General features: G+C 34.0%; 1 protein-coding gene across 3 annotated transcripts; it reads right to left on the bottom strand.

Annotated features, from left to right (window-relative positions):
- Window positions 1–346: 346 nt before the first annotated feature.
- On the bottom strand, window positions 347–12,988 carry LOC111001469 (collagenase-like). 3 transcript variants are annotated; one of them, XM_045634681.1, is made up of 8 exons: window positions 12,863–12,988; window positions 12,311–12,362; window positions 11,352–11,514; window positions 10,739–10,908; window positions 10,289–10,390; window positions 9,793–9,935; window positions 9,278–9,392; window positions 347–796 (listed from the first exon to the last, which is right to left on the bottom strand). In XM_045634681.1, the coding sequence occupies exons 1-8, from the start codon at window positions 12,905–12,907 to the stop codon at window positions 399–401; spliced, it is 1,188 nt and encodes a 395-aa protein (XP_045490637.1). In that variant the 5' UTR covers window positions 12,908–12,988; the 3' UTR covers window positions 347–398. The 3 variants fall into 3 exon arrangements, with proteins under 3 accessions (XP_045490637.1, XP_045490638.1, XP_045490636.1); XM_045634682.1 differs by lacking the exons at window positions 9,278–9,392; window positions 9,793–9,935; window positions 10,289–10,390; window positions 10,739–10,908 and adding exons at window positions 904–1,018; window positions 1,524–1,666; window positions 1,857–1,958; window positions 2,144–2,313; XM_045634680.1 differs by lacking the exons at window positions 9,278–9,392; window positions 9,793–9,935; window positions 10,289–10,390; ... (2 more) ...; window positions 12,311–12,362; window positions 12,863–12,988 and adding exons at window positions 904–1,018; window positions 1,524–1,666; window positions 1,857–1,958; ... (2 more) ...; window positions 3,482–3,536; window positions 4,132–4,275.
- Window positions 12,989–13,102: the final 114 nt, after the last annotated feature.

The raw sequence follows: 13,102 nt of genomic DNA, 5'->3' as shown, positions 1-13,102 counted from the left end.
TTTAAAAAAATTATTTTAGATATTATATTATGATATTCTATTAGTAAGTTCATTAATATTTCCTTTTAGCTAGGTGGCTAGACATACCTACTGTAATACGATTTCAGATAACAAAAGGTTTCGACTGGTTGTCGGAGGATGACAGGATATAATTAGAGGCTACTGTTGAAATTTAATAATAAACATCAACAGTCAGGCTTTCTCTCACGCATTATCGAGTGGTTCGTTATTTTATCTATAAGTACTTTGTGGTGGGCTATAAAGTAAGTTATGACAGATGTCAAATTATTGATATGAAGGTGAGACGTATGAAGTATTTTACTGTTTCGTCAATAAATAATATATATTTCTGATAAATAGTTTATTTAGTTAGAAACATCGCATATTTGGAATTAAAATTATTCAATCGGCAAGTATCTGATGTGTTCGATTTCCTTAGTTTTTCCGGCAACCTTCCTGTATTTCTTTAGGTTGACTTCAACTCTCACTTTGACCTGTAACTTCTTCAATAGTTCGGAGATATCGTCGTCATCATCATCGTCTTCTTCCTCCTCCTCTGGAGTTTCATCTGGCTTTTCAGGTTCAGGTGTAGGCTCGGGGGTTGGTGCTGTCGTAGGCTCGGGGGTTGGTTCTGGAGTTGGCTCGGGGGTGGGTTCTGGAGTTGGCTCGGGGGTGGTTTCTGGAGTTGGCTCAGGGGTAGTTGGTTGTGGTGTGGTAGTTAAGTCATCCAAAGATTCAAAATCGACATCAGTGACCTCTTGGAACCAGGAGAGGAATGGACCAGGTCGAATGAAACCTAAAAAAAGGATCGTAATTAATAAAATAAGTTAGTACTTTTACTCATGACAGTAATACACATCTTTCAAATGATTTTATATCCTAATAGTCTGCGTGATGACTAACCACCAGGATGTCCAGAGTGGCAACCTCCAGATGCAGCTCCAGCGACGAAGGAAGTGACTCCCACCAAGGTTGGGACACCGTCTTTGTATTGTACTAAGGGACCACCACTGTCACCCTGAAATTAAAGAAGAATTAAATTTTTAAAAATACTACATGAGAGAAATTTAAAAAAAAGAATGTAAAAGTGTGCTTATCACCCTATATATATATACCATTGGGTCATTCAAGCTTCAACCTAACACAGATTGATTAAAATGACAAAGTGAGTTGCTGCCAATCCATATTTTCCTTTCGTAGTTGTGCAAAAAAGAAAATATTAATTTTAAGAAAATGAATCAATGGCACAGCATAGCTTTACTACAGGCAATATCAAATTACCTTTTTTATCCTCACAAACACACCATGGGCTGAAGATTCGGACGCAACCGCCGTATCGTATGTCGGGAAGCGGATAAGGCTCTGCTGTTACCGCATCCCCCATATGGCGATTGTTGGTGGCGCCTTGGGGTTGTATGCACAATAGCGAGTATAACTCTCACATAACCCTTTCGCACCAAGCAGTCGCGCCGCGGAAGGCTATGCGCAATGTAATTTCCCAAGTAAAAAAAAAAACCAATTACCTGGCAAACAGATTGTGAGGTGACGTTGTACCAACGCGCGCAAATAGTGTTAGAGTTGACAATTCTGCTTGTGAAAAGACTTAGGCACAATGCGTCGTCAACGCCGCGGAGATATGTCCATTGTAGGGTTGTTGCTGCTGCAGCTATAATTTATATAATATTTGATTATGTATACCCTATTCTTGTGTACCCTAGATTATAAATGGTGTTTTTAATTTACTCAATGTTTCATACATACAATATTTAGCGTGACTAAATCTGCGTGAAAAAATTAAGTACTGTGTGAAATATTTTCATGCAATGTACGATTTTTAATAATTATTAGTCTTATACCTTGGGTCCAAGTCCTTCCCCATCCGCTAGCAATCAGTCTCTCTTCAGAATAGTCATTGAACGCCTCAGTAGACGGTTGAATCCTCACCCTTTGAACGTTTGCTTAAAATATTTAAAAGGGGTTACTTATAAAAACTAAACTCAATTTATCCTATTTCTATAAACATCCTCTTACTATCACGTATTATCGGTAGCTCTAAAAATACTTATATAGACAGGTTAAACACATGAACAAAAATATTTAAATCAAAACCTGAAGTTTAATATTGTGCGTAGACTTTACTTACAGCTGAATGTAATTGGAGTGTTTAGTTTAATAAGAGCGACGTCATTAGGCTGCACAGCTCCAGGATTGTCTGAATTGTAGGTGGGGTGGTTGTACCAGTCCCATGAGTCGGATATGTACTCTGCTGAGTTCATCTCAATGAGACCTGCACGAACCGTAATTTGACGGTAGCTGCAAATATTTTAAAATATCATTCCCAATCAATGTAAAAAATGTAGTAGTATTTTGTACTTCTAAAATCTGTCTTTGAAGCCATATCAGCTTCATATAACTATGTACATTAAGTATATTAACATACTTAGCTGTACAATGAGCTGCTGTGATCACCCATGATTCGTGAATAACTGAACCTCCACAGCCCAATATTCTGAAGGACTGGTCGATGGCTCTTAAATGCGCCTGGTACGGGATTTGCCCCAGGACAGCGTCGTGGCCCGACACAATGCGGCCTTGGTTTTGCTCTGTAATAAAACAGCAGTCATTGAAATGTTAAAATTGTTGTTATTCCTTTATGTATCCTTACTTGAAACAAATACTTTGAATTATTTTTAGGAATATCAGAAAAATAAAAAGGGTTGAGTCTTTTGATTATTTCTATTTTTCTATTTACCCAATAAATTTTTGCCAAATGCTTTGGAGCGATTGACTATTTCAGCTTGCCTTTGTCCCTCTCAATAACTAATAATTTTGGTTAGTAGTATAATTAATTAAAACATAATGTTAAGACAAAGGTGACCAAAATTTTGTAAATAAGTAAGACGCTGTAGCTATTTTTTAACCTACCTTATTTTTATGTCTGTTTTACCTTGTACCGAACGTGTTTTGGAAATGATATTCACATATTTATCGCAAATCACGTTTCGTACAAATAATCTCGAATTAATCATTGTTTGATAGCTTTAAATTCTCATAATCGAGTGATCTTTTTGCGATTAAATTATTATCAGATGTGATTGGAACCAATGTTATTAACTGATTAAATAGTGGAAATTCTGATTTCTTTACCTACAATGTGATTTATTTTTTATTTGAATTGTGTAGATATAATAATTATTTTAAACGTCATTGTAGTAGTAGAACGCTATTAAATGAAACATTTCATTTAATAGCGAACTGATTTCCTATCAAATAATAACATAATAATGCAGTGGCGTTTCTTTGAATATTCTAAATTACATATTGTTTCAGTGGTGGCTTAAAATTCATTGTGTTTAGCTACAATATTACCTGCATTTGTTTTTACATATCATTATTATTGACGCTGAAGATGCTTTTTTAGAATTATTTATCGTTTACAAATCATTGTTTTCATGATAATTATATAAAAAAAATGACTTACCATATTCTCTTACATTTTCTACAAAGTCTACGTTGGCCCTAATCGTCGTTGAAGCCTGAAAATAAGACAAGAAAATGTTATTGCAATTATTAAGTCCATGTTTTCTTGTTTTGCTTGATTTACGGCACCTTTTATCCTTGATACGTAGATATTAGACTGGATAGATTGTTTAATTGAACCCGGAAACTACTTAAATTATTATTATACGGTCTAGATTTAGGTAAGATCCCATATAATTGCCAGATGTTATTTTTTATACATAAAATATTTCAGATATAATAAAATAAAGTCAAGCAGGCGTTGAGTTTGCAGCTTTATTTTGATCTAATTGTAATGCAATAAAAGGAACTCAACAATATCTAGCTTTGTGTGTAAAATGTTATTGTACACCAGACCGTTTAGTTATGTATTTTATTATTTATATTATTTCAGTTTTGTATGCATTTTATAGATCTAATAATACTTGAAAAGAAACTAAATAGTTAAACAGACACTAAGTTACTTAAAAACAATTTGCTGATATTTTTGTAATTAAATTGCCTCTAAAAATGAAAGAATAAAACAAGATATTTTGTTCATATATTTTTAAATTTCGAACACATACTATAGTATTAAAACGTTTACTACAGTATGGTTAGGACAAAACTTACCGCGAAGCCCGCTACGGCTAATAGAAGTACAAGTTTGCTCAACATGCTATCACCCACTACTATCATCGGCATTTCTTACTAAGATTTAACTTAAATACTACCGTCATAACATTAATTAGCGAGATAAACATATTAATCAGATCACTGATAATATGTTTATATGATAAGACTAATGTTCTTGGCCCTGAATACCACGAAAATCTAACTTTATTATAGACTCCTTTGTTGATCCTTATCATAAAATAGAATTATATTCTAGACAATTCCAATGTGCGTACCAGTTTAATCATTACAGATCATTCCTAGAATGTAAAAAGGAGATATCGCAATCAGGCCGCATTTAGAATTCTGGAGGACTCGGAACAACAAAGGAGTGGAGGCCCCTTGGCCCCAAATAGTTCTTTCAGTCGAGTTTTTTAATCAATAACTTATTCTGAAACCAAGTAGATCCTTTTACTATTTAATAATCAATCAAAAATATATCAAAAGAAAAGTTGTTTACTACTTCGAAATTAAAAATATTTTATTCTATTGTGCCCCTCTGGTGGTTGCCGACCCCTGAATCCGACCCTGGCACTCATTTAAAGACGATGTAGACTTGAAGTTTGTATAGTCTTGCTCATTGTACTCATTAGGTAAATTAAATGTGTTCCTAAAAAAATTCTGATTTAATTTTATCTTCATGGAATATTTTATTTTAATTAAAAATGCTAGGTAACCGTTAATTTTAATATACAAATCTAGATTTTTTTTAGAATTAGTTTCTAGAATTATTTTTTACACATATTCTGTTCACGATACAAAAACGATATGACCAAATGTGGATGAAATTAAAACTGAGTATTAATATTAACAAATTTATTCAATTCTACGATTCTGCTAGAACATTTTATAAACTAGATGCTTTCTATGAACGTAGCAATCTTACAATCATATCGCGGATCATAAAAGCCGAGAAATAGTTATTCGACTAAAAACTATTTTCTATCCACCCTTTAATAGAACACACTTGTCGACTGAAAAGAAATCTATACTATATTATAAATATCTACACTAGTATTATGAAGCTAAATAGTTTATTTGAACGCGCTAATCTAAGGACTATTTTTTTTTAATAAAAATAATTTATTTCAAGTTTGTTTCACAGGAAAAACTTATATCTAATTGCGCTAGTCATATAAACAAAATTAATCAGGTTTATCTGACGCTAAACTAGGTGTGAACCTGTATTTCAGCATACAGCGCCAAACCCCGAAGCATTATATTAAATATATTAGACAAAAAACTCTAGCATCAAGTAGGTACATGGCTCATTGGCGAAACTTATATGTTGTAATTTACAATCTATTTAATAAGTAATTTTATTATGGTGTAAAGTGTATTTGTTCGATACAATAAAATCCGTATGTGTGTTGGATAGGTCATTAAGGAAGACGATTGGACATGCAAAGTGATGCTAAAACCTATCAGTTCAAGCATCAATAGAAATGTTACAAACATCTGTCTTTATGTTAAAATATTCCGTATTAGGAGATTCCGTTCCGTGCGATACGCCAATGATAAGGCATGTTCTAAAAGTCATGTACGAAGGATTTATTAAAAAAAATTAGGTATTTGCGAAGCTCTTTTATAGCCATGATTGTAAATAATATCCTAATTATTAAAAGTATTTAATTTTGCACAAGATTGCCTTAAGGCTTGTGCGGAAAGACTGTCGTGTGATTTGAGATGTCAGTTGTGCTAAATTACCTTTTTTGTTTGAAAAAGTTGAATCTGTCAGTCTGTCACAGTACATGTTTGAATAACAACAGATTTCCACGTACTATCAATAATATATTATACTAGCTGATCTGGCAAACGTCGTTTTGCCATGTATATCATTCATGCTTATTGTGCCTCACTCGACATAGATAGGTATTGTGTTGCGGACTTTTTTATAGATATTTATAAGATCTACAATTACTTAGAACATTTTATGCTTCTATCTTGAATAGTTTAGGCAGGGTACGCAAAATAAGTAACTTTTTTGGTTGATTTTTTACACCTTGTGTCCGAAAACCCCTAATAGCCTATATTACTCGTGGATAATGTAGCTTTCGAATGGTGAAAGAATTTTAAAAATCGGTCCAGTAGTTTATGATCCTATTCATTACAATCAAACAGACAAACAAACAAACAAAGTTTTCCTCTTTATAATATTAGTGTAGATATACGTGGCCTACGCCTTTGCAACCGATAGACAATTACACGCGACCATCTACATTTTTATTGAGCTCCAAATATAAGTAATTTTCTTAAAAGTCAATTAATTTCTAAATAAAACATAGCTTTTGCCTGTGGTACCTATATTTTTGTGATGGGTGTTTCTATTCTTAAATAAATCAGTGTCGTTACAACCTCTTTAGGTCCTGGCTTCAGATTTCTGAATCTGTGACTGAATAGTAGACTAAAACAGTCTATTGTTTTAGCGTTATTTCAAATAACATAACTTAACTGTTGCCAATAAATATGAAGGAAAGATTCCATCTAATAATAATAATTTAAAGCTGTGATTGCATTAATTTTAATTGAAAATATAAAACTGGACATGATACAGTCGTGGACGGAAAAAAATATTGGGCAAACATTAAAACATTTAATTTATACTACAGAGAGCATAAAAGATATTGAAAAGCTAATGCGTGACATCTGAATATTTCATACCTATTATTTCCTTTGTTATAATGAACAAATAAATTTTTATTAGTTCCAATATTTTTCACGTTTTGATTAATATGATAAAGTATGTCTTTATTTGAATGGTATATTATGTTTTTGTTATTATTTTGATTATGTTTTTGATATATTGAAGAAGGCCTTTAATTTTATTTATTTTGTGGATATTTTAATAAAATCGGCCCCTCGCCATATTTTAGGGAGACAGACAACCCGACGCACAGTGAGCATGACGATCTTTGAAATGTGGACTTGGCTACACAAGAAAATAATAATAATACTAATTATACTGATTTAATTTGATACCACACGAATAACGGTTTGTTCCTACTTTACATTTAAAAAAGTCGTAGATGTCGACGATCGCCCCATAGTCTGATGGTAGCTGTACACACTCGGCGAGACACCCCGAGACAGGCCGAGGGCGAGATTGTACAGTAGAGCTCTGGTCTCGCCTCGCTTCCTCGTAGTCGGTCTCGCCTCTCTCGGTCGCCTGTCGGTTTTTTTGCGCACGAGTCAAAGGGTGGTCTCGCGAGTAAAACGAAAGCGACCTGTACACACTCGTTCAATCACTTGCTCGATGACTGTGGTTGTGACAGGACGTATCGCACAATGTGGTCTAACGAACGCGAATTAGAGTTTTTGGAGTGTTACCAAAGGGAATCGCTGTTATGGAATCCGAAGGATGTAGGACACAAAAATAAACAATCTCTACATGATGCTTGGATGCGAATAAGCCGGCCGATGGATATCCCAATTGAGGAACTAAAGAAAAAGCGAGATTCACTCATGGCTACGTACCGTGGACATAAAAGAAAGATTAATGCATCTATATAACTTATTGCACAAAGACAAACAGCAGCGCGGTTTCCACGTCCATTATTAACGGTGTTTTAAATACAAATAACGTAACGAGTGTGTACAGGCTGCGCTCTTCTCTCGGTCCAAAATGCAGCCGAGAGATTCAGTCGCGTTACCAATTTATACTGAAGCAATTCATATCCAAGCGCTATGATCGTTTAAATATTCATTTATATTATAATAGGCCGTAGCACGCAGTTTTACTTTAATGTACGATTTAAATTTATTTATTGCCAACATTTGTATCTCACTAGGGTTTTTGTTGAAAAAACGTATGCATGAAAGAATTACTCGTTTTATGCACCCTTATGGTTGGTGCGCAAATTTTGTCTTTATTCCGAGTACAATAATTACGGAAGCTACTATTTATTTTAAAGATATCTATATTTTTCACCGCGAACGCTGCAGAACTTAGCCTATTCGAAGGGCCTTCTTTGTGTCGGCCCCATATGCATGCAGGCCATTTGTTCACCACGTCGAGCTCAACGATATTATACGCCCTTTCTCTTGCCTCTGTCAATGTTTCAGCAATTTTGAAGCCAACAGGCACCGATGCCAAGCGGCCGGATGGGATGTCGTGGATCCCTTGGAAAATAGGACGGGCTTCACAGTATGCGCACAGGCGCTTATAAAACATTTAATTTGGCCCCTGATTGATAGCGTCAGTGACCCGAGAGCTTGCGCTTTCCTGGCTCAACGAATAAGTATCGCAATACAGTGAGGAAATGCTGTCAGGGTGGTACACTGCCATGATTTAAAATTATTTTTATTATTATTTTGTAGGTTATTGTATAAATGGCGTAGACTTTTAGGAATTTTGTAAACGTTTCTGACATACATAAGCATGCGCTATGGCGCATCTAACTGAATAAACGTATTTTGATTTGAAAATAAAAATTATACGTAGGTAGCTGATTAAATAAATAAATTAATGTTGCTTGCAATAAGTATATTATATATTTTTAGTACATGAATGGGACATTATAGAAATAAAACAAATAATTTTCAAATCAAATTCGTGTCCTTGTTATGATAAATAAATAAATTTATGAGTCGATATGCGCGTATTGCGCTCTCAACATCGACTCATTAACGTATTTTGTATTTGAATATATTTGGTTACAAGTTTTAAAAATTGTTGTTTTCAGCTTTAGACCAGTATAACCGAGATACCAGCCTTCGTCTTCTGCAAGAGGAAAGTCTATTGAGCGAACGATTGGTCTTTCTCATTTCTGAAATTGGTATCCAGGTTGATCCCAGTGATTTGACGGAACCACGAGTGGAAGGGTCCTGGTCGAATGAAACCTGAAAGTTTTAATAACATTGGAGTATATATGGTTATCAATTAGGCCTTCCCTCTCTCTATATATATATCTCGATGACTTAACTTAATTATAAAAAAAAATATGAGAGCAAATAGCCTATAAATTTGATTTATATAAATGCAATGTCATATTATACAACTTGGATTTACCATGTTAGTTGGAATGGTTACGCTTACGATGTTATTTCAAATATAAAATAATGGTAACTTAAGTCGATTTATACTGCTATTTCACATGAAACTGACCTCCAGGATGTCCAGAGTGACAACCTCCAGATGCAACTCCAGCTACGAAGGAGGTGACTCCCACCAAGGTTGGGACACCGTCTTTGTATTGTACTAAGGGACCACCACTGTCACCCTGAAATAAAAAGCTTTTGATAACCACTTCGTAGGTATGGAGTTTCAGTATTAGCGTGATCATTATAAAAGCCTTTCCAAATCTTCTTCGAACCTGGCTCTTCAAAAACTGTCAATCATCATCGCGACATTTGGAATGAATAGCCCGAAGACTAGATAATAAGTATATTATTTTCGTATTTAAGACAGAAAGGCTGGCAACGCAGTCGCGAGCCCTCTGGCATTAAGAGTCTCCATGGGCGGCGGTATCACTTAACATCAGGTGAGCCTCCCGTTTGCCCCCTGTTCTATAAAAAAAAGAAAGCTTCCCCATTACTTCAGTATATACCTAATATAATACATATAATAATTCAGGTCACTGTGGAAAAATAATGAAATATTTGCAAAATACAATGACTCACCTGGCAGACAGATTGTGAGGTAATGTTGTACCAGCGTGCGCAGATCGCGTTACCGTTGATTAGACGAGAACCAAACAACTGGGAACATTCGAAATCATCGATACCGCGAAGGTAGGTCCACTGTAACTGATCGGCCGCTGGTCCTTTTAACATTTATTAACAAAAGTTAATGCCAACACAATGAAAATAAGTGTATAGGGGCTGACAGATGGAGAAACAAGAATGGAAGGGTTTATACAAAGCAAAGAAGAAGAAGAAGATATATAAATATAGAATGATATAAAAAAACTGAAACTAAAAATTACTAGTGCTACTACCTTGAGGACCAGCCTTTCCCCAGATTTCTGTATCTGTTACGTGATCATTTTTTTTAATAATAGGAAAGTTCTGTGCCTTTGACTGCCGTCGACTTTTTGGGTCTTAACGTTAATGTAACAAGTAAGAAGTCAAAATGGTAAGCGGAGGAATCTGCTAAAGAAATAATTAGAAGATATACCATTTGTCCAGGTCCTTCCCCATCCGCTAGCAATCAGTCTCTCGTTATCGTAATTCGTGTAGGAATCCCAGGATGATTGGAGTTTGATACTTTGCAGGTTTACTGGAATATAAGGCTCATTTGAAATGGTAATATAATACCCTCTTATACATAAAAACTAAATCAGTCTAATTTCATTTCATCAGAGCGTTAACACAATTTGACAGAAAGTATTCAAGAATTGGATTTAATTAATTCATAATTATTTAATGTTATCATGTAATCGATGTATGTCATTGTTGCGTTGATATTGGAAAAACTGTGTTAGGAAAATGATCATTAAACTTTTTAATGAAGGAACTAGAAGAGAAAAACACAAAGGGTTCTCGAGGATGTGAGTTGCACGCTGAACAAGGTCGACACCACTGTTCGATTTCCAGCGTAAAGGTAACCAAAAAAAAATCCACGTACTAGAAAATGTAATGGGCCTGGACAGTCTAATCAGAGAAACGTCATTGGGCTGCACTGCTCCTGGCTGGCTGCTGATGTAGGTGGGGTGGTTGTACCACTCCCACGAATCCCAAACATACTCCGCTGATACAACACGTGTTAGACCTGCGCGAACAGTCACTTGAAGGTAGCTGTAGACAATTTTAATAATACTTATCTTCTGTTACATAATTTTAATAAGTGATTTGAGCTTTAGTAGCTGCAGTAAAGTAAAAGTAAAAAACTGAAATAGTAATGAGCGGGAGTAGAGAAATATTAAAACTCAACTTTCTTGTTTGTATTAAGTTTGTTGGCGATTCTTCTGCTGGCTAGGGCAATACAGGTCATAAAGCAATGTCGCGCGTTTGATGAATAATACACATAATATCTTAAGCGTTACACCCTCCCTTGTGATATTTTATTAATTTTGCTGAACCTCTATACAACCCTAGCCCTACTCTATACACTAAGCTCACGTGATTAATGTGCAGCCCCTTTATTAAAACCGCCGAATAAAAGAAAATGCAAAAGAAATTACGATACTTACATTAAAAGTATAGATGATAATAAATTAATATTATTTTATGATTCTTACTTAGCTGTGCAATGCGCAGCTGTCAGGATCCATGATTGGTGTATAACTGACCCTCCGCAGCCAAGGAGCTGTCCCATATTATTACGTGCCCTCAGCGAAGCCTGGTATGGAAACTGACCAGGTGAAGCGTCCCATCCTGATACTATACGGCCCGGATTTAAGTCTATAAATACAAAAACAGTTTTTTTTTCAATTTCAAAATTCCGCTATAGGAAACATTGATAAGATAATTTATGATTGTTCAAAGAATGAATATTTTTACAAGAGACATATCGTTGTTTACCAAGTGTTTGTACCAGAACAGCAGGAGGTACAAGGAGCTATCGACGCATGGTTTTATTTTCTTCATATTCATTTTGTTTTTGTTTTTGGCGGCATGATTAAACTATGCGTCGCATCGATAGCTCAATGATATAGATAACACAATGAATATGAAAATTTTTATGATCTACTAGGACAAGAATGTGTTAAAATATTAAATATTAGAAAACACTAAGAAAGGTTTGAATTATATTAAATTATACATAATATTATATATATATATATAAAGGTTTTTTTAACCGGTATAGTGTTTTTTTTTGGAAAATATGATAACTGATATGACAATAATATGTATAAGGAAAAGAGTTGTAAGAAAGTATTTTGTATTATACTTAATATAAATTAAAATCATACCACGACGTGCCTTGACGTCATAACTCACGTCCTATCTCTAATAATTATTATTAAAAATATAATTAATATCTTATATGACAAATGTATATACAGGTGTATATCTGTATTTACGTTTGAGTAGATAAGTGATTTATTAAGCATTGATATTTATTTGTATACTATTTAACTTATTTTTACATAAAAATAAGAACGTATTGTCACAATTTTGGCCATTCATGAGATTTATGAAGAGTCAAAATTTTAAACTTCCAAAAATTTGTTATTCCTTTGGTAAAGTAACTTACCAAAATCTTTGACGTTTTCAACGAAATCTACACTAAGGCGTTGTACGGAAGCCTGAAATAAATTAAAAATTAAATCAGTTAAGATACTCGACTTAACAGGTAGTTCAATGGATACATAAAGAGCCAACAAAATATAATATAATATTATATATGGCGAAATACTTAAGAGTAAATACAGACCGATATACTTGTATCGCTAGTTTTTGAAATGAATACTACCATCTCTTTTTTAAAACCTGACAAATAGAAATCGAGAATAGCGTATGGAAATTAAAAATACTTACCTAATTCCACATTTTCAGTAGACCTACTGCCGATACTCCTAGTTAATATAATGTTGAATGTATACATAATTTATTACATATATTAATAATTTAGCGTCGACAAACATTATCTCTCTATTCTGTGCTATATACATAATTCAATATCCCCACGATATCCATTTAACGAAGTTAGGAGTGTAATTCTACGTACGAAATGTATTGTAAGGTTTTACAGATACAAATGATTTCTTTTTATTATATGACAGCATAAATATTATTCATAACTTACCGCATGGCTCACAAGCACCATGAACAGTACCAGTTTACTCCACATTTTGTCACTAATTAAAATCTAGACTTTTTTGATTAAATTACTTAATTACAGATTATGAGAAGATAATTACAATTATTTTAATAATTTTGATAAAATAATAGATAACATATGGAGCAAGTATAGTTCCAACGTTTTTAGTAACTTAAATGATTTATAATTAATATACAATAGGAAGAAAGAAATATACTAAAACAG

The sequence above is a fragment of the Pieris rapae genome, chromosome 3 (assembly GCF_905147795.1).
Source record: "Pieris rapae chromosome 3, ilPieRapa1.1, whole genome shotgun sequence".
Classification (NCBI taxonomy): Eukaryota; Metazoa; Arthropoda; class Insecta; order Lepidoptera; family Pieridae; genus Pieris; species Pieris rapae.
Note: the sequence above shows the minus strand (reverse complement) of the source record. Positions and strands in the feature narration are given on the sequence as shown.